We start from the raw sequence: 22,349 nt of genomic DNA on the forward strand, positions 1-22,349 counted from the left end.
AGAGTTACAGCTAACATGTTTCTTAGAAACTTTCTTTCTTCTCTCAAGGTTTCTAAAATTTGATCTATTGCTCTTTTTGCTTCTAAAACTTTATGCTGCACTTCTGTGTTATAATATTTACAAATAAATGAAGGATGTTCAAGATAACCAAGATAAAACTTCTGCTTCTTCAAAGTCCTGCTAATTTTTTGGATATATATATTAATTTTCTCTTTATGCTAATTATAGTTAGGTGTTTGAGATAATAAATACCTGGTGGTTGTGGTTGACAAGGTCTACAAAGACAATAATATCTGTTGTTCATACAAAATAAACAAGTGTGATATTAGTTGTGTTAATGACTTCCGTTTTCAATGTACTTTACTATTATAATTATACTATTAAAATGCTAAACTTGACTCTGATACCAGATTCACACAACATGCCTGATTAAATAGTCGGATGACCATTATAACAACTAGACATAAAGCCTTGCACATAGAACTTGACATGTTTCAGCATGACGGCCACTCACAGTTCAAGTATAAGGCTTTAATGGCTAAACTCAGAGGTACGAAGAACTCAGAGGTACCCTGATTAATGTCCAGTTATTTTTATGGCAAGCATTCAACTATACACAGAGTTACTCGAATAAAGTATGATCGTCAGTTTAACAGGTTAATAATATAACTACAATAGTGTTTCCCTGTTTTAGACTAGAAGTCTAATTAAACAAACACACTAAAGAAAGAAAAGAAAATTTACTTAAGACTTGAAGATTGCTTGAATATGTACACTTGAACTTTGATTGATATATAGAATGTTTACAAAGAGAAGTGTTTACAAAGAAATGTTTACAAAGGATGCTATGAAGACTACGGATGCTTGAGAGTATGAAGATAATGTGAGTATATGGTGAGAGTAGAGGGTTTAGGTATGTTTTACAATGAATGGAACTCCACTTATATAGACTGAATGAGGATACAATGATATTAAAATTATTTATAAAAAAAATGGTGTGCACATCTTCTTGGTACTTGTCATTTGTCACTTTGCTTCTACTATTGCTGAAATTGTCAGCACTGTTTATGAAACGTGGTCTGGCTTTTGCTTTGCATGTGAACTTGCTTATCTCATTTTGCATGTGAATTTGCCGCATAGTTTGTCTCCTGAGACCTATAACTTTGTCATTTTTTTTTTATTTGTTTTCATGTGAACTTTGCTGAATGTTGGAAGTCAGAATACTTTATCTTTTTCTATCAAGGGTAATCTTGGTATTTTTGAAATTATTTGTTTTTATGGTTAAATACAAAATTTTCAAAAACTTTTGGTTAGTTTCCATTTATTAAACTACTGCAGAGGGACAAAAAACACTCAAAAACATAAAAGTAAAAGGACAAGCGTGGAAGAAATGGGACCAGCGTAACGCCGTTACCCCACAAACCATTGTTACTCTTTCCGTATTTGTCTCTTGAATGTTTGCCGCAATAACAATCGACAAAAATAGGTTTGTCAACCTCACGCGCTTGTTTGTTATGCATGTCACGGTCCAACGGAAGCCCAGCGCAACACTCCAAGCACGCGCGTGGCGGAAGAGCGTAATCTGGGGAAGTGAGCTTGGAATTAAGACGTTTGAAACAGTGCAATCTTCTCGGCTGTCCGAATCGAAACCCCTTAAACAGAGTCGTTTTCGTTTCACAGCGGAACTTCTCCACACACACACTCTCTCTCTCTCATTCTCCGGAAGCAGAAGCAGGAATCTAAAGAAAAGCACTTTTCGTTTCTTCTCTCTCTTCCCATTTTTCAGTTTCTCTAAAGATTGCTACTTGCTAGTTTTGTAGTGCTAAATCATCTCTACTGAGCAGGGGTTTCCGAGGTATTTATCTGTTTATTTCTTCCATTTTTTGTTTTTGCTGCCAAATTAATGTTGTTTTGAATGCGATTTTTGGCGTTTTGAGAGTTTGGATCTCATTGAACAAGTTGAATTGCCTTTTGTTTTTCGTTTTTTAGATGTAATTATTTGTAAAAACTGCTGTATCTTTACTGATTGTTTGTGTTGGAATGCTTACTCTGAACTTGGACTTGGAAATTCCTTTACTTTGATAAAGGGTAGGGTGTTTCGACTGCCGACAAGCGAAGGGTTTAGAGTTTTAAAGTTGATAGTTTAGGATTTGGTGGATTACTAGTTTTGAGAGGGGCCTATGAGTCTTAAGGGGGGTTTAGATTTAGTAGGTTCAAGACTGAGTATTAGTCCAATATTCAAATGCCAGTTTACCAACGTAGAGAAAAAAGTGACGAGGAATTTAAAAGCTGTTAAAGAGTGAAGTGATGGCTTTTTCCATCTCGGGTTAGTGTCGGTTTTTTTGTTTCGGCCAGATATTGTTAGAATACCTTAAAGTTGAAGTGAGAGTCTTATGGCTATGTTTTAGGGTTTTGGATTAACTGTTGGCTGGTTTAAAAATCACTGGTCTGCATAAGTGTATTACCAAGATGCAAATTGAGAAAAATATATAGACTTAGGGCATGTTTACTTTGGAACGAATGGGAGAACTTAGAAATAGGCAAAGTAAGAAACGGGAATCGGATCAACTAGCTCCCCCTCCCCCCTCCACCACTCCTCAAAGTTGATTTAATTCCTGACTTTTAGGTATTTGATTACGGACTTTAGGGAATCTAACACTTTCCGACTCCTTGTGTGTTAATAAATACAGGAAGGTTTAGAAGCAAAATGATTTACATACCTATATCTTAGTAAACATAGGAACTTGAGAATCAAAAAGTGATTCCAGTTCTCATTCCTTGTAAGTAAACATGCCCTATATCGGACTAGGAATTGGCATATTATGGATTTAGGATGTGTGTGGAATTGAAGTGAGATGAACAAAAGTTGTTTGAGATAGTTTGGTCATGTATAACAAAGATCTGAAATGCACCAACATGAAAAAGTGAAACTGGGGAACAAAGTTTCTGGTATCTTTTTATGAAATCAGGTTTGGTTGATTTGGTTTCTTTTTCTGTTTGTTCTCGTTCCAACACAATTGATCAACTTCTTAGTTGTTCTGACCCATTTTGAATTTGACTTGGGAGAAAAGGGAGGGAGTAATTTTGGGAGTACATCTAACCCGCTATTTTTTGGGGGGCTAATAAGGGTAAACTTGTAAATGAATGAGATTACATCCTAGGGGTATATATACTAGTGACACACCACGGGCTAATAAGGGTAAACTTGTAAATGAATGAGATTACATCCTAGGGGTATATACACTAGTGACACACCACTTGTGCTGCTAACTAATTACATCATCAATTTACCAATCACAACAGTAACTAACTAAACATTATCTAATTATAAGGGCTGTTTTAACCACCTTATAACAAACTCATTCATTTACAAGTTTACCCTTATTATGTGATCGAAGAAATTGAGGAATTAGGGCCGGAATTCATGATGTGAGGAGAATGAATTTGAGAATCGGACTCAGATGAGGGAGAAGCAGAGGTCGCCATTGATGCGAGCTAGGGTTTGCAGAGAGATTGACAAACACCAGAGAATCTTCATCGCGAGGAAGACCAAGATTCAAAGAGGAAGGAGGGAAGCGTTTTTTGGATTGGGTCGTGAGACAAAAGCGGGTGATACCATATTGAGAAAATATCTTTTCATATATCTTAAATAATAAGCTTACACTTGGTATTTATACAATGGCATAGCACACACACACTTGTGCCGCCAACTCATCCTAACTACCATAACAAACTTAGCCTAACTAATCACACCACTATCAACATATTACAACAGAATTAATCAAGACTAAGTTTTATCTTTTACTAGAGAATTGGGCAAGAACAAAATGATCTCGAACTAATTTTTAAAATTTCGTAGAAGGCATTGTTTTCTCAAAATCATAGAAGTTGTTGATGCACAAAATCAGCGTGGACTTTGGTACAACAGAAAGTGTCAGGTTTGTGACCTTCGCTTGGTTGCTTCGATCACTAGTGAAGATAAGTACGTAAATGAACAAAGACAGAGAAGCAAACACAGGATGTACGTGGTTCACCCAGATCGGCTACGTCCACGGAGTAGAGGAGTTCTCATTAATTGTGAAGGGTTTACACAAATACATAGGTTCAAGCTCTGGTTTAGTGAGTTCTAGTGAATAGTTTAGTACAAAATGACATTAGAGATTATTATGGGAGAATGATCCCTATTTATAGATGAGAGTTTCTAGTTTTGTTCTAACATCGACACGTGTCGTGTTGTGATTGGCTTCTGATGTTGACACGTGTCGAGCTGTGATTGGCTTCTGATGGCGACATGTGTCGCTTTGTGATTGGCCTCCTGGTTGAAGGGAAGCTCTTCTAGGTCCTTGACGGTATAACGTTGACCGGTGCTCAGTAGTTTCGGGATTGGTCAAGTATGGTACAAACAGTGCTCCCCTAAGTTCCCGAGTGAGGGAAGCTCCTCGATTGGGGACTTGCAAGATCCAAGCCATTGAGTAATCACGAAACTTCTAAGTACTGAAGTGTGGTATCATTTTCACGTGCCTTATCTGTCTCATAAGTAGATGTAGCATCTTCTCTGGAAGTACTTTTCCTCCATCCATGGGTGGTATCTTTAACCGATGAAGATGCACAAGGTAATGTATCAATTTCATTTGAAGCTTACTTGTAGTTTCGGGCTTGGTCAAGTGCGATACAAATCCTATAGTAGGAGTCCCCCAAGTCGCTGAGCTAGGAGATCTGCCGAAAGAGGTGACAGACAAGGTAAACAGTCAAACTTCCAAGCAAGCAACCCAGGATCGGAGGTTCGACTTCGGCTTCCGGTTGATTGTTCTCCTTCCCTTTGTCTCTCATTCAGCTGCCAGGATAAGGAGAAGCAAATGGAGAAGAGATGATATGAGATACTTTTGCTTTTGAAGAAGTAACTTTCCACAGGCTTATTCTTGAACTGTGCTGGAGGGTTTTCTGGTTCCCTTCAGAGTATAAGGCCGACTCAAGAATTTGAGGGTCAAAACAAGTCCATCAAATCTAGAGTACGTTCGACCTTGATGATATGGGATACTTTTGCTGTTGACGGAATAATGAATGTGGTATGGAAAGGTGTCGTGCTGTAGTGATCTGTTTCAGCTCACCGTTGAACCTTCTGCTTCAATCTTTTGCATGGCAGAAGTGGTGTGTACCCTTTGCATTTAAATGGTCCTTCAGAACATTCCTTCCTAATGACTCATCCACGCTTGGCAGCTTCAGTGTAAAGAACCAATATCTGATCAACTGTCATGAGGTATTTGTTGGTGGAATTTGTGACCTTGACAGCAGTTGAGGATGAGTACTCGAGAGCAATGTTGAGTAAGCAACCAGGCAAAGGTCTCAGGCAGTCAGTTCCAGATTGGAGGCTTGATTTCAGGTTCCGACTGACTGCTCTCTTTCTCCTTGTCCTGCAGGTGTGGACAAGGACAAAGACAAAGACAGGGAGAAAGCATGATATGGGATACTCTTGCTTTCGACCCTGATGATATGAGATACTCTTGTTCTTGGTGTGGCTTATTTGCTGAGGTATTATCGGGGGGAAATAAAGCTGAGTATTTCGAGAGGTTATGTTGAGGGTGCCTTCTTGAATGTGAGAAAGGGTTGAGCATTTTTGCAGGTTTGCCTGTCCGTTGAGGAGGGAGGTCGATGTATATAGGGATTTCCCAATAACAAGTAGTAGTGCTATTCCTTTACCCTTGTGGGTAATAGCAATGTAGTGGGAGCTGCCAGCTTCACGTGTTTTAACTTTGTCAGAGCACTTTGAAAAAGTGGAATGTGGTATCTGGAAAGCTGATGTTACGTGTGAAGATTACAGACAAGCTTTATCTAAGGAAATCTGGCTCTCGAAGTTCTGAGAGTTGTGCCTCTTCGGTTTTCGAACAAGCAATCCCGTCGAGGATCTGACTCTCGAGATTCGAAAAGCGGTGCTACTTCGGTTTTTGAGAAAGTAATTATGTTGGGAGTCTTTTCTCGAATGTGAGTAAAGGTTGGACGTTCTTGCCAACCTGTCTTGCCGCAAAACACGGAGGTCGACACACATAGGGACTTTCCAGTTGTCAAGCAGTGGTGCTGTTCCTTTACCCTTGTGGGTAATAGTAGGGTAGCTGGAACTTCGAAATTCTCGTGCCTAAACTTTGTCAGAGATCTTTGACAAAGTTATATGTGGTACCCGAGGAGTTGATGGTGCATGTGGAGAGCGGTGATTGAACAGTAAGATTCACGTGCTTTCTACTTCACCAGAAATCTTCGACAGATTGCCCGTAATTTTCGCAAAGCTGAGTGTGCATGTGACAGGTGCTGACGAGGCTGAAAAAGCAGGTGCTTCTTCGATTTCTGAGATCGGCCCTCGTGGTCTCTGAGCAGCCCAGCTTTTGAGAAAGCAAATGCCTCTTCGATTTCTGAAGCTCCGTCGAGTGCAGATTTTTATAGAGGCTGGCATTAAGTTCCACAGCATACTTGAATCTCCACCAGTAGAAGCTCTCTACTTGCACTTCTAAGATCTTGATTTGTCCAACCTCTTCTCTCTTCAACACCTTTGAAAATGTCTGGCCCCTCTGACCGTCGTTTTGATTTGAACCTTGCTGAAGAGGCAGACACGCCTTCTCCAGACAACATATGGCGCCCATCCTTTATATCCCCTACTGGTCCTCTTACCGTTGGGGATTCTGTGATGAAGAATGATATAACCGCTGCGGTGGTGGCCAGGAACCTTCTCACTCCCAAAGATAACAGACTACTTTCCAAACGGTCTGATGAGTTGGCTGTTAAGGACTCTCTGGCTCTTAGTGTGCAGTGTGCAGGTTCTGTGTCTAATATGGCTCAACGCCTATTTGCTAGAACCCGCCAAGTTGAATCATTGGCTGCTGAAGTGATGAGTCTCAAACAGGAGATTAGAGGGCTCAAGCATGAGAATAAACAGTTGCACCGGCTCGCCCATGACTATGCTACAAACATGAAGAGGAAGCTTGACCAGATGAAGGAATCTGATGGTAAGGTTTTACTTGATCATCAGCGGTTTGTGGGTTTGTTCCAAAGGCATTTATTGCCTTCGTCTTCTGGGGCTGTACCTGGTAATGAAGTTTCAAATGATGAACCTCCAATGCCTCCTCCTTCTGGGGTTTTGTCAAGTACTGAGGCTCCGGATAACCACCCTCCGGTGCTTTCTCTTTCTGGGGCTCTATCGACTGCTGAGACTTTCCCTAAGCAACCTTTGTGAAGGCTCCCTTTTGTTTGTTTATTTTGACTCATGTATATGTACATATTTGTGGCTTCATCGAAAATATTAATAAATAAGCTTTGCTCCATTTCAACATATTGTGTTAAATACACCAAAGCCTTCTTCAGAAAGTTCTCTGAATTTTTTCTTTTGTCGAAACTTGTATTGTTGAAGCTTTGTGAGTGAAGCATGTAGTTTGAGGTAGTGTTCCCTTAATTTCCTGAGTGAGGAAAACTTCTCGGTTGGAGACTTGAAAAATCCAAGTCACTGAGTGGTTGTGAGACTTCCGAGTATCAAGGTGCAGTAGCATATGGTGGGAGTCCCCCAAGTCTTCAGGCGAGGAGAGTTGCCGAATGAGGTGTCTTGCTTGCTACTAATATGTCAAAGTAACGAAGCCTTGTTTTGATGTCACACCTTCATATATGCTTTATCTAAAAATATTTCCAACTTTTGTGTGTTTGATGCTGCATGCTATTGACTAGACAAGATCAAGTGCAATTAGTAGTTTCTCTCTGTTTCATCTTTGCTGTGGTGGAATGGCTTTTCGTTTTCACTAATCAGCCTGAGTGGATGCAAGATAACACCATTCTCTATAGCTCAGATTGCAAAGTCGTCTTCATGAAAGTTGTTCCTTATCTTGTGAACTACAACATATCCAAATTTGAGATCCATCGGAGTAGTACAACTTCAGAAATTCAAGTATGATGAGTAACTGTTCATCAATTTTCTGTTAACCCGTCAGACTTGTTGTGAGCTTCGAAACTCCATTTTCTCTTGTTCAGATCAACATACTTTCTTCATCGAAGTTGTTCCTCATCATCTCTTCCATAACATATCAAAAATTCAGAACAAACTAACGGTTGAATATTTCCAGATCTTCGAAACACCGCAGCAGCTGTGAAGCTTGCAGAAATCTGACCGTCATGTTTGGAGCTTCAACACTCTAACTTCCGTCGCTCAAATAGAAAAATTTCCTTCGTGAAAGTTGTTCATCTGCTCAAGAACTATAAGATGTCCAAAATTCAGCTCCACTGGAATTAGCTTCGCACTATCTTGATGAAGAGTGTGTGAAGCTTTTATGTGTTTTGGTGATGAAATTTGGTAGGTGAAGCTTTGTGTTTGAAGCTTTATAGGTGAAGCTTTGGTGTTGAAGCTTTATAGGTGAAGCTTTGTGTTGAAGCTTTATAGGTGAAGCTTATGTTGGCACCATAAATTGATTGTGCTTCGCACTATCTTGATGAACATAGTGCGAAGCTTTGGAGATTGATACTTGTCCTCCATTGATGAAGCTTTGGTTGGCACCCTAAATTGATTATGCTTCGCACTATCTTGATGAACATAGTGCGAAGCTTTGGAGATTGATACTTGTCCTCCATTGATGAAGCTTTTGTTGGCACCATAAATTGATTATGCTTCGAACAGTCTTGATCAAGAGCGTTTGAAGCTTTCTATGAGTTGTAGTGTTTGCATTGTTACAGAGGAGAAATGTCTGAAGCAGATGCAAGAGGGCTGAAGAGCTTGATCTTCGTATACCATGCATTGAAGCCATTGTTGGCTTGCAATAAGACTTTGTTGGTGACTATAGCTCTTGTTAGGCATAAGTGCTCCCCTAGTTGAGTTGTAAAGCTTGATGGTTTTTGATTATTTGTGAATGCTAGGAGTTCACATGTACAAGTTGTACCACTCGTCTTCTGGTTAATGGAATGAATGGTAGGTTGCTTTCATCACTTGGTTGGTGGTACGAATGTGAATTCCTTAATCACCTTTCATCACATTTCATCACCTGGTTGGTGACATGAAGGAGAGTACGCGTTGTACATTTCATCACCTGGTTGGTGGCATGAAGGAAAGTACGCGTTGTACATTTCATCATCTGGTTGGTGGCATGAAGATGAGTTCCTTCTTCACCTGATTGGTGATAAGGGTGGCAAGTTTCCAAATAATATTAGAGTACGGGTTGTACATTTCATCGCCTAGTTGGTGGTACGAAGGTGAGTTCCTTCATCACCTAGTTGGTGAGAATAAGGGCAAGGTGTCGAGGCACATTGTGGCAAATGTCAAATGACACAAAGTGTGTTGAACCCTTTCGAAGCACAGTTGGCTTATGTATGGATGTGTTGGAATGTATGATGTTTATGCATGAATGTGTTGGAATGTATGATGTTTATGTATGAATATTGGAATGTATGATGTTTATGTATGAATGTATTGGAATGTATGATGTTTATGTATGAATGTGTTGGAATGTGTGATGTAGATCCTTTGTATAGTCTTGTTGACACATACTTAGATTTTGTTTTGTATTGGAAACATTTGCGTTGAAGGTTCAACACTTGAGTGTTTCATTGCTCAGAATGGAAAAGAGTTTATGGCCGAGTTGGCTAAATCACCTCTTTATTGAATTCATACCAAATGGTCTTTGTTACATAGGATGCCGAACGGCTGTAGCTTAACACTTGTACAATGTGAGTCTATTTGTAATAGTACTTCAAGTGGTCAGCATTCCATGGATGGCCAAGGGTCTTGCCGTCGGAGTTTCTGAGCTTGTAGGAGCCAGGGCGGCTGATGCCGACGATCTCGAATGGTCCGTCCCAGTTAGGACTGAGTGTTCCTTCACTCGGGACTCTATCACAGAGTAATCTTTTCTTCAGTACCCAGTCTCCCACTTTGAAAGAGCGAGGTTTGACCCTTGAGTCGTAGTAATTGGAGATGCGCTGCTTGTAGGCGACATTCCTCAGGTGAGCCTGATTTCTGTGTTCCTCGACTAGATCCAGGTTGAGGGTGAGTTGCTTGTCGTTCTCACTCTGTATGTAGTTCTGGATTCGGTATGTTGCTTGCTCAAGCTCAACCGGGGCAACTGCTTCTGTACCAAAAGCAAGTGAGAATGGAGTTTCTCCTGTGGAAGTCCGATATGAAGTGCGATATGACCAAAGAACTTGGGGTACGAATTCTGGCCAACAACCTTTAGCTTTGTCCAAGCTAGTTTTCAGAGTGCGCTTTATTATTTTGTTAACGGCCTCGACTTGTCCGTTAGACTGGGGATGGGCTGGAGAGGCAAAACATAAGTTGATGTTGAACTTAGAGCAGAACATCTTGAACTTCTTGTTATCGAACTGCCGCCCATTGTCAGTGACTATCGCATTGGGAATGCCGAATCTGCAGATGATGTTATTCCATACGAAGTCTTCTATTTTTCCCTCAGTAATGGTTGCCAAGGGTTCTACTTCAGCCCACTTTGTGAAGTAGTCAACTGCAACGATTGCATAGCGGACCTTGCCTTTCCCTGCAGGCATTGGGCCGATCAAATCAAGTCCCCATTGGGCGAAGGGCCAAGGGCTGATCATAGGAGTGAGCGGCTCGGGAGGGGAGTGAGGGATAGTTGCGTAGCGTTGACACTTATCACATGAGCGAGATATTCTGATGGCATCTTGGTGGAGTGTTGGCCAATAGTATCCTTGGCGAAAAGTCTTGTGTGCTAGGGATCGAGACCCAGCATGATCTCCGCAGACTCCTTCATGTATTTCCCGAAGGACAATTTCCGCCTCCGCAGGTGTAAGGCATCTTAGGTATGGCAGGGTAAAACCGCGCTTGTAGAGTTGGTCATTAATGATCAGGTATCGGGCAGACTTGTATCGAATCTGCTTAGCTTGGACTTTGTCAATTGGGAGGCTGCCATGAGCAAGGAATTTATAAATTGGGGTGATCCAACTATCTCCTTGCTGTAAATTGCACACTTCCATGACCATGGTGCTTGGTGCTGCCAACAATTCGACATGAATTTTTCTCCCAATCTTGTCTTCCACTGCCGAGGCGAGGTGAGCCAAAGCGTCTGCATGACTGTTTGCCGCTCGAGGAACTTGGGTGATCTGGTAGTGGAAGTGCTTGAGCAAAAGTCGCGTTTGCTCAAGATATGCTGCCATGGAGCTATCCTTAGCATCAAAGTTGTTCGTGACTTGGTTGACCACTAATTGGGAGTCACTGAAGATATCAATTCGTTTAACCCCGAGGTGCTTGGCCAAACGTAAGCCTGCTAGAAGGGCTTCGTATTCGGCCTCATTGTTCGATGCCTTGAATTTGAAACGAAGAGCGTATTCCATCGCCACTTTGTCGGGGGTAGTGAGGACTAATCCTGCTCCGCAGCCTTGTTGGTTGGATGAGCCATCAACATACAGACTCCATGCTGGGGTCGTTGATTCTACTTTCTGAGCTTCCGATGGTAATGAAGCTACTGCTTCAGGTGTAGAAGCAATGTCAACAGGATATGTGAAGTCGGCGATGAAATCTGCTACTGCTTGACCTTTTTCGGCTGGTTTTGGTTGGTAGGAGATGTCAAACTCACCCAATGCTATCGCCCATTTGATCATTCGTCCAGACGTGTCAGGACTCTGGAGTATCTGTCGAAGAGGGTGATTGGTAAGCACGATGATGGCGTGTGCTTGGAAATAAGGGCGAAGTTTCCGAGCAGACATGACCAATGCTAGAGCTAATTTCTCAATGTTAGAGTATCGTGTCTCCGCATCTTGTAGGGCCTTGCTAGCGTAGTAGACGGGCCTTTCGACCCCACTGTCCTTTCGAATAAGAACATAACTAACTGCTGAAGCCGAAACCGATAGATAGATAATGAGAGTGTCACCAACTTCTGGTTTGGAGAGCAGAGGGGCTTTACTCATGTACTCTTTGAGGTTCCTGAATGCCTTGGCACATTCCTCCGTCCATGTAATGTACTTCTTATTTCCCTTGAGTGCTTTGAAGAAAGGAGCACATCTGTCTGTGGCCTTAGAGATGAATCTGGTTAAGGCTGCCACCTTGCCAGTAAGGCTTTGGATGTCTTTTGAAGTTACTGGCTCTTTCATGTCGAGGATTGCTTTGATCTTTTCGGGGTTAGCTTCAATGCCTCGTTGGCTAATCATGAAGCCTAAGAATTTGCCAGAGCCCACGCCGAAGGCACATTTGTTGGGGTTCAACCTCATTCGATACCTCTTTAGAATGGTGAAAGTTTCAGATAGGTTGGTGATGTGTTGGTCAGCATGTTTGCTCTTGACTAACATATCATCAACGTAAACTTCCATGCTCTTCCCAATCTGTTCGGCGAACATTGAATTGACTAGTCTCTGATAAGTTGCTCCTGCATTCTTTAGACCGAAGGGCATGACTTTGTAGCAATATAATCCCCTATCAGTAGTGAAGGCTGTGTGTTCTTGGTCTGAGGGGTTCATGAGGATTTGGTTGTATCCTGAATAAGCGTCCATGAAGCTCAAGAGCTCACACCCTGCCGTAGAGTCTATAAGTCTATCAATGAGAGGAAGGGGGAAACTATCCTTCGGGCATCCTTTGTTTAGGTCGGTGTAGTCGACACACATTCTCCATAAGACCTTTTGAAGCAGGAGACTTTCCTTGGTCGGATTTTTCTTAACAAGGACAACATTTGCTACCCATGTTGGGTAATTGACTTCACGGACGAAGCCTATGTCCTTGAGTTTTTCAACTTCTGCTTTCATCGCCTCGTATCGCTCAACATCATAAGATCTTCGCTTCTGTTTTACTGGTTTGGTATTGGGATCAATACTCAAGTGGTGACAGATGATATCAGGAGAGATGCCCGGCATATCCTTATATGACCAAGCGAAGACCTCGGCGTTCTCTTGTAAAAATGAGATCAGCGACAACCGAAGGGGTGGTGACAAAGTGGTGCCAATCTTCACCATGCGATCTGGATGGTCTTTGGAGATAGAGACATTCTCTAACTCTTCAGCGGGTTGTGCTTGCTGGGTGAAGGAGTCATCTCGAGGGTCGTCGGGTTGACTGTTGCCATCCTGAAGACCCGAGTTGGATTCATCTGGACTGGTCTTTATGACCTGGTTATGTACAGAGAGGGTCTCCTTGGGGACATGCAGGTGTTGTTGCTTAACTGAAGTGTTGTAACATGATCGAGCACTAAGTTGATCTCCCCTGATGTATCCATTGCCGAAAGGGGTTGGAAACTTCATCAACAACATATGTGTGGATACCATGGCCTTGAGATCATTGATGCCTGTGCGCCCAAAGATGACATTGTATGCCGTCGGGCAATTGACCACTAGGAAGTTAGTGGTAATAGTAGCTGTGTAGGGGCCTATACCAATGGTGAGGGGTAAGTGTATACTCCCCAAAGGTTGTACGATATCGCCAGAGAAGCTTATCAGAGGAGAAATCGAGCGATCGAGCAAATGTTCAGCTACATTGAGTGCCTTGAAAGCTTCAGCAAACATGATATTGACTGAAGCACCTGTGTCTATCAGGATTCGTTTCACATCAAAATTTGCTATGTGAGCTTCCACGATCAACGGGTCATTGTGAGGGTAGATGATACCTCTTTCTTCCTCAGGGTAGAAACATATTGGATCCCAGTTAGGCTTTTGATACTTGCCTCCTCTGATGTCTTCCACGTGAAACACTTGATGGCCAGGTCTCAAGGTTCGTTCACTGCTTTTCATGGCCCTATTGGAAGATTCAGACATGGGTGTGCCGCCGCTTATGGAATATATCACATTCACCTGGCGTTGGTTACGGTTATCCCTTGGAGGGTGAAGGAGGAACTGATCAATTTTTCCTTCACGTGCCAAAGCTTCAATATGGTCACGGAGGATAATGCACTTCTCACTATCATGGCCATTATACTCGTGGTAGCAGCAAAACATTCCCGTGTTCTTCGTGGACTTGTAATCTGGCTGTCTTGGCTTTGGCTTTGGTATCAGGTGAGCTATACTGGGGTAGATGGCAGCACATGTAGCATTCAAAGAGGTGTATGTCTCATACCTCGGGGTAGGGCCTGTCTTGACACGTGATTGGCCCACTGCGTTGACTGCCTGAGGGCGGGCATTATTGTGACGATATCCTGAGTTATCGTGATAGTGCCCCTTATTCTTTTTATTAAAATGAGATTGGTGAGGATGGAAGTCTTTCCTTTTTCCCTGAGATTGATATGTCTGCTGACTTGGCGAAGCATTAAATGAGGCAGGGGGGTGTGCTGCTACCATTTGGAAGGTTGAGGTCTTTTCATTCGGTTGGATCTGGCCTTCACTCCCTACTTGCTGATAAGGGGTGACTGTAGGGGGTTTCCCTTGATATGTCCTTGCCTCGGCGGAGGCATGGTTGTAAGCTTGTGTCATCACCTCAGAGTAAGTCTTCCAAGTGTTGGCATTGATCATGTACTTGAAGAAACAGTCACGTAAGCCTGCCGTGAAAGCCTTGAGGGCGGTCTTGTCATCTGCCTCAGCGCAGCGAGAATACTCATGGCTGAAGCGGCCAGCGTACTTTCGTAATGACTCATCCGGCTTCTGGCGAATAGTGTACAAGTCATCTGCGGAATGCAAGCGATCGGTCTGGAAGATGTGTTGAGAGACAAACAGCTTCCTCAACTCTTCAAATGAGTCTACTGTCTCAGGTGGAAGACGGCAATACCAGTTTAACGCTCCGCCAGAGAGGGTGGAGGGGAAGAGAAGGCACCGTTCTTCGTCGGTCTGTCCCCGGTATACCATGGTAGACTCAAAGAGGTTAAGGTGTTCAATCGGGTCTTCCCTTCCAGTATAGAGCTGTAAGTCAAGCTTCTGCTTTGTCTTCGCTTGGAGGGGAGTGTTGAGGATCCTTCTTGTGAGAGGGCCAGGCTTGGGTTGGTTCCAGTCAGGTATCTCGGCTTGACGTTCAGCCTTCAGCTTGTTTACTTCCTCAAGGAGCTGCAGGACAAGGGGGTCCTGAGCGGAGTCGTGCACCACCAAAGTCTTCTTCTTTAAGTCCCCATCGCCTCTTGGAAGTAGGAAAGTTTGATCAAGATAGCGTGATCTTTCTCTGGACTCGCCACACTGACTTCTAGAGTGAGTATGTCGGAATGTTTCCGAGTCCCCAGTACCTTCATACTCTTCTGGGACTTGTTGCCCATTCCCTAGATTGGCGGCTGGCCTGGGTCGTGGAAGAGGACCGAGTCTTTCAGAAACCCTTGGGTCATTGATCTTCGAGCTTATGTGGATGGGATTCTCTCGACGTTGCTTTAGGAAGTCTCGACAATCGCGATAGACAGCTTTTGATCCTTCCACTCCCTCTGCGAGGAGGTGTTTTCCTCTACTTCTCCTGCTTCGGGTTGAAGCAGCTGGGTTGAGAGAAGTCTCATGTTGATTATCACATTGATGTGTAGCTCGATCCCTATCAGGGATGTCCGTGTCGGATATCGGCGACCCTCCGTGTTGGGGGGCATTCAGTTGATTGTTGACCTCAACAGGGGCGACGAGCTTATGTGTTTGAGCCTGCCTAGCCTCGTGAAGCATCTCGAAAAGTTTTTCATATTGTTCCTGGAGGACTTCATTCTTCATCGCTATCTTGTTGTTCTGAACTTCTAGCTCATCGACTTTAGCTTGAAGAGTAACTCTATTTCCTTCCTGCTTTCGTTGCTTCGTACTCGGTACAGCGGGGGTGTCATTCTGTGTGCTGTGGCTTCTTTCGCTCCCCATGTTGGAGAAAGATGCTTGGCCAAAAGAGAGTGTACGAGCGGTGGAAACCAGCTTGACAAAGCTGAAGAGAGTGAGAATAAGTGTCGTTTCCCACAGACGGCGCCAAATGTTGATGCACAAAATCAGCGTGGACTTTGGTACAACAGAAAGTGTCAGGTTTGTGACCTTCGCTTGGTTGCTTCGATCACTAGTGAAGATAAGTACGTAAATGAACAAAGACAGAGAAGCAAACACAGGATGTACGTGGTTCATCCAGATCGGCTACGTCCACGGAGTAGAGGAGTTCTCATTAATTGTGAAGGGTTTACACAAATACATAGGTTCAAGCTCTGGTTTAGTGAGTTCTAGTGAATAGTTTAGTACAAAATGACATTAGAGATTATTATGGGAGAATGATCCCTATTTATAGAGGAGAGTTTCTAGTTTTGTTCTAACATCGACACGTGTCGTGTTGTGATTGGCTTCTGATGTTGACACGTGTCGAGCTGTGATTGGCTTCTGATGGCGACATGTGTCGCTTTGTGATTGGCCTCCTGGTTGAAGGGAAGCTCTTCTAGGTCCTTGACGGTATAACGTTGACCGGTGCTCAGTAGTTTCGGGATTGGTCAAGTATGGTACAAACAGAAGTCATTGTAAGCAATGTGATCTTGGAACTAAAGAGGACAATTCTAGAAAGAAATTAGGTGGAATAAAATTTGTGTATTAAATTCTTTGATTGGGATATTATTGGATACATATAACTCAAGTATTTTCTTATTTTAGTGAAATCCACTTCTAGGTCTTTTTTTAATACTCAGAATCAATTATTTTCAGTTTAAAGATTTTAAACCTGTGGACCTTTGTGCTGAACTAGTAGTTAAGGATCGAGTGGTTACTTGCTGCTGCAGTATTTCTTTTATGTTATTATGTTTACCTTTTTTTTTTCCTGATAAATGCCAACCTAACGTGTTAATAAATTGTCTATTGGTCTTGCTATTTGATTCAGCCAAGAGATGAAGAGGTGACCCGCCCTGCTTTGTATAATATTAAGTTGTAATCTGAACATGGATAAAGTGTCTTCTGACTGTCCATACCCAGGATGCTTCTTTTGTGTCATGAAGGAAGGGAACCCAAGTAAGCGAAGAGCCAGCATCCTGAAGTTCTTTAGAGAGCTTCCTTCACAGGATGACGATGGCCAGGTTCTCCCTATCAGTGGCCTTTGGAACACTGCCATGGCACATCCGAATGACCCTGAGTTCATCGAGCTTGGTATCTTTGAATGTATGGCTGCATTGATATGGAAGGGTCTAAAGAATCGTCGCTGGCTTTCTCATGACCAGAATATATACATTCCTTATTATGCTGCTCATATTATTGGATCATACACTATGAACATGGAAGAATTTGCAGCAAGTGCTGTTCATGCTGGGGTAATCCCTCCCTTAGTTGAACTTTTGAGAGGAAGGTTAACATGGGTTGAACAGAGAGTGGCAGTTCGAGCTTTAGGGCACTTGGCTACCTATGCCAGCACTTTTCCTGCCGTAGCAAGTCATGGTGAAATTCTTGAGCTTTCGATTCAACTAGCAATGAGCTCACTAGAAATAGTCTATTCTCATTTTTACCAGTATGTTGACAGAAGGTTAAGCTATCACTGCGATCTGCTCACCCGCGGCATGGGAGGTGTTGAAATGGAGTCCAGAAAGGCAGAAGAGTGGGCTAGTCAGTTGCAATGCTGGTCCCTCCAGCTCATTAACTGCTTTGCCTTTAAACCAGAGTTTCTTCCAACGATATGTAAACCTGAATTCTTAATGAAACTACCTGGCATGTGGGGTGGACTTGTTAATGAAAATTCACCAGCGGGTATTGGTTTATTAAGAACAGTTTGCCATCATAAGCTGGGTAGAGGACCAGTTGCTGGCTGTCCCAGTATTGTCGAATCATTGTGTAATATTTCTCGGTCATCAGATGATTGGCAGTATATGACTATTGATTGCCTTCTTTGGTTACTCCAAGACCCGAGTACATGTCATAAGGTATTTTCCTCGTTAGCGATTTTTCGTCTGGTCCTAGATAGTGGATATTAGCCTGTTTCGTTTAGTTTTCTTATTACATGTTAAAGTTACGATCACTAGTATTCCACTAAGGATGTTTATGGAAACTTGAACTTCTCTGCCTCATATTCATTACCATTATCCAGTGACTCAATTTATTTGTCACAGCAAGTGGTTTTTTTATGTTTCCTGAATGAATGTTTTAATGCCTCATACATATTAACAACTGTTTGGATCAGAAATTTTGAACCTCTGCATGTGAGTTAAAGTTTTTGGATGAAGATACGTTCTAAGATTGTCCTCCTAATTTAACAATTATGAATGAAAAATACTGTATTACTTTTTGTATGCACAATTTCAGACTACCGCACTTCATAAGTTAACCCATCTGTTTTGGTATATATGGAATGAGATCATAGATTATAAATTATAACATTATTAATGCTACTGAAACCATTATATAGGTGGTTGATAAGGCTGTACCTGCACTTGTTGACCTTGCGGAGATTACATCTCTGGGTGATCACAAGAAGCTAGGAGATTCCATTGTTAATGTTCTTGAGGAATGTGTCCAGTCACAAGGGACAGGAAGAAACTCTTTTAGTAACCGAACGAAAGAATTGATAGAGGAACTGTTGAGTTCCAGACAGAGATTGAAATGGGAAAAGAATATGCCTAAAGAGGATCTCCATATTAAACAGGCTGCAGCGCTAGTGGTCAAGCTTGAAGGAAATTCCCTATTCTCATCAGGAAATATATCTGGTGCCGCATCTAAATACTCAGAAGCTCTGGCATTGTGTCCAATGAGATCCAAAAAGGAGAGAGTTGTTCTGTACAGTAACCGAGCTCAGTGTCATCTTCTGTTGCAGCAGCCCTTGGCAGCTATTAGTGATGCTACTCGTGCACTTTGTCTTCACAACCCACTGAACCGTCATGCCAAAAGTCTTTGGAGAAGAGCGCAGGCTTATGACATGCTTGGCTTTGCAAAAGAGAGTTTGCTAGATGCCATTCTGTTCATAAACGAGTGCTCTCAGTCAAATGATCCTGATCTCTCATTGAGGCAAAATAAGGTTCCAGATTATGCTGAACGATTGGTTAAAAAGCAGATGCGTGCAGCGTGGTTATTTAGAGAGGCAGCTATCAAACATGGGGGCGTCCATTGTGAGGGTGATGCTGGTGATATCTATGGCCGAGAGACTGATGATTCTGAATGGGAGACGGCAAGTGAGAGCGATATTGGAAATGATGGTAGAGATGAAATGGGAAATGATGATGACGATGACGATGATGATAGTGAATGGAAGAATGATGATGAGAGGAAAGAGAAATATGATAAATCTTCAATTAAAGGTACCATTTAACATATTCATTCCCGGCATGTTTATTGTTCTTACATTTAAAGCACTTCAATTGTTTTTGTATAGTATTGCTGGAAAATAAACAAGTCAGAGTTAATATTACACCACGAAACACCTTTATGTCATTACTTCCTTTCCTTCATTGTCCCTGATTTTGCTAAGATATGAGTTATATGCTTGCTTCATCCTTCCCAGTGTCTGGCACATCTTTTCATGTGTCTTCCTTTGGCCATAAAGTAACTTTTGTATGGCTAATGTGATTGACCCACTTGAATGGTTATTCTATGTGTGTGTGTGCTCGTGTGTATTAAGTATGAACATTCAGATCCAACTCGTACGTCACAATTTATTTTACCATGAATCCCCTCTTTTAAAACCAAGAAGAAAAAAGATACACACACACATATGGTACACCCAAAGTTGGTCTGTATACCTGATTTTACATGGTTTCCTCTTTCTCTTATTCTCTCTCCTGTCCCATCTCTCTTGCTGATCCTGTGAAATAATAGCCAGGTCGTCTTTCTTTTCTGTCTATGATCTCCTATAAATTGCCCCTCTCTACTTTTTGGCCATGTGGGAACCACATAATATTTGAAAAAGTAAAAACTTGAGTGAACGAAAATAAAATAATAGGGAGTGAACCAATGTCCGATTTTAAATTATGACCTCTAACTGGCTCTCAATTATGAGGCATGCTACAGTAAGAGCTTTAAAAGTTGTGTGGACGGGCATTGTTAATCTTAGAACTAGTTCTCTCACTTATATTTTCAAAATAAGTAAGAATTTTGAACCTCAATGTTCAAGCTTTAAGAATAATAAATTGATTGGCCTGATGTTTACCATCTGATCTACTGATTGATTCATTTTGCATACTCTTCCAAAAATTGACGACGAATATCTTGTAACCTTGTTTGTAGGTGAAAGGGAACTGCCCGGAATGTCAAAGTTCACTTTGAAATAGATTTTTTTTCTTTTTTTTACACATCTTTGTAGGACTTGATAGATATTTGATAAAGTTTAATCTTTGATATTATATTGTGATATAATTTAATACCATTAGATATCAATAGTTGTAAACTTATCCAATTCATATCCGCCCACATGGAGAATACAAAACAAAGTTTGGGGGCTCCACCCCTCCTTGGTGGTGAGCTTCTCCCTGACTTGTTGCCAACCCTCTTAATCAACAATCATATTTTTGTGCAGTTGGTACATCCATAATATAAGGCTACCCAAGTTCATCTTATGTCTTACAGACTTCTAATATGTAATCATCAAAAGTGGGATCCCAAAATTGCCATACTGCATGACCATAATCTAACTTATTCTTGTGTTCTAATTAGAAGAAAATTTGTATTATAAATTTATAAAATAATCATCACCTTTGGAAATACCATGCATATATAGCAATGATATAGATTATGACTTGCTGCATGCTATAACTTACATATTAGAGTAGGTTTGATGTAGATTACATTGTTTGTTTGCACGCAGTTTTCTCCGTATACTAGTAGTTTTTTATTCGGGGCCAGGCAAAGTTAAACTTGTTATTTAGAATTTTAGCTCATATAAAGTTGTTTTACATCAATTAAATTTATGTTTGGCTGCATGTTCACATTTTTCTCTGTTAATTGGCCCATTAAGTGGCCAAGCTTAAATCTGTAACTTAGTATTATATGGTGTTAAAGCGTTCACCTAGCAGTCATATAGAGCTACCTGTTCATGATGTTAGTGAGGTTTTTCAACTTTGAAGTTGTTGCCATCGTATCTTTATTGCCTGTCGTGTCTATCATGTATTCTCTCCCGTCAACCTTTTGTCTTTTCTTTCTTAATTTTAGCCAAGTGTACCAATGTTCGACCCAATCCTTGCATGTTAGCGAGGAAACATTAGATCATTTTACATCTAAACATTCCACATTGGAACCTTGATTTGTTACAGACCTAAAGCATGGATACAATGTGCAGCTTGCGGACGATGAGCCATGAATTTGGATGCAGTGACCACCATTCATACCAGAGCACGATGCAAGGACAATGACATAATGGAGCCATAAATGAAGCTTTGATCCAAGTGATTTTATTTTCAGCACCACCTAGCCTTCCAAAAATTTCAACCGTAACTTTCGTGAAGGATTTGTCTTGCAAGATGTTGAAGGAAACATGTTTTGGTCAATTTGTGTCAAATATTTAAGGTTGTTTATGTGTTTATTTTATTGTTACACACAAATTTTTGTGTAAAATTTCCAAGTGTAGAAAATGTACTATTTTTGAGTCTAGAGAGGAGGTGAGATTAGCTACTGTGGAGCTTTGAGCAATTTAAGAGGTTTTTGTATATACAACTTTTGGGGTTTTTGCAATTGACTTTGAATGGCAATTGTGGTTTTCTTGTTCGTTATCCTATCTCTACTGTTTAAGGCCAGGCACTGAGTTTGGTGAAACAACACGACAACGAATGAGAGGTTGTTTGATTGATCAGTATTACGTACTTATGGCTCATGCAAATTACAGAAATATTATGAAGATGTTAGGGTTTTCTTAAGAGTTTTATTTAGGGAAAGTTGTGATTTTAAATTTTGCGCTTGTTTTCTGTCAATAGGAACCCCTTCCGATGCTCATGAGTTTTATTTTCCTTCAAAATTGCTCACCAAGTGTGTTGATGAAATGCCTAACTGGGCAAGCTTGCTGTGCTGTGCGCTTTGTGCATATTAAAATGGCTAAGAGTTGGTAGGTGGCTCGGTGTCCATGTCAAATTCCAATCACTTAATTTGTTTTATCGAGGAAATTTTTTGACAATCACTATAATTGTGTTTGGTTTTGGTAAAGACATTTTGTTGACCTAAAATTACAAAACCAACTTGGCGCATAGGCTGAGTAACTTAATGAGCTAACTATATCATTCGGTGGTTGATTGCTAATGCGGGCGTGCCAACTCATTATTGAACTTGGTGCAGCGAATGCTTAAATATGGTAGTGGTGTGATGAAATGGTTTGCTGACTCCTGGACGAGCGACTTTGGTCGAGAAAGGAATACTCTCGGCCTTGGGTTCTTGTTTGGGCCCAAAATAATATTATTGGGTCGAGCTTAGGTTTGTTTTCGGTCCAATGCTCTTCCGAAAGTACTATAGGCCGTCCAAGCTATCATAAGCCGCCAATCAGGTCTGCCGAGTCCTGTTGCAGGAAGGATTGATTTGGATAAGAGCGAAGAAGTCGAGTCTTGGTACAACAAGGGGGTTTCAGAATTGAAGGTGTAGGGAATTTGGGA

The 22,349-nt window shown here is 41.6% G+C and overlaps 1 protein-coding gene across 3 annotated transcripts; it reads left to right on the forward strand.

Moving 5' to 3' along the window:
* The first annotated feature begins 1,662 nt into the window (after window positions 1-1,662).
* LOC126583120 (uncharacterized) lies at window positions 1,663-21,482 on the forward strand. 3 transcript variants are annotated; one of them, XM_050247528.1, is made up of 4 exons: window positions 1,663-1,855; window positions 16,685-17,711; window positions 18,194-19,079; window positions 20,005-20,173. In XM_050247528.1, exons 2-4 carry the CDS (start codon window positions 16,743-16,745, stop codon window positions 20,046-20,048), a joined length of 1,899 nt encoding a protein of 632 aa, XP_050103485.1. In that variant the 5' UTR covers window positions 1,663-1,855; window positions 16,685-16,742; the 3' UTR covers window positions 20,049-20,173. The 3 variants fall into 3 exon arrangements, with proteins under 3 accessions (XP_050103485.1, XP_050103552.1, XP_050103408.1); XM_050247595.1 differs by lacking the exon at window positions 20,005-20,173 and adding an exon at window positions 21,053-21,482 and having other exon boundaries at window positions 1,664-1,855; XM_050247451.1 differs by lacking the exon at window positions 20,005-20,173 and adding an exon at window positions 21,027-21,482 and having other exon boundaries at window positions 1,665-1,855.
* The last annotated feature ends 867 nt before the right edge of the window (window positions 21,483-22,349 follow it).

This window comes from Malus sylvestris, chromosome 1, assembly GCF_916048215.2.
Source record: "Malus sylvestris chromosome 1, drMalSylv7.2, whole genome shotgun sequence".
In the NCBI taxonomy this organism is placed as follows: Eukaryota; Viridiplantae; Streptophyta; class Magnoliopsida; order Rosales; family Rosaceae; genus Malus; species Malus sylvestris.

Coding starts and splice junctions, on each gene's coding strand:
- LOC126583120 (XM_050247451.1), top strand. CDS start 16,743: ATGGATAAAGTGTCTTCTGACTGTCCATACCCAGGATGCTTCTTTTGT. Junction 17,712..18,193: donor ACCCGAGTACATGTCATAAG/GTATTTTCCTCG, acceptor ACCATTATATAG/GTGGTTGATAAGGCTGTACC. Junction 19,080..21,026: donor TGATAAATCTTCAATTAAAG/GTACCATTTAAC, acceptor GATTTGTTACAG/ACCTAAAGCATGGATACAAT.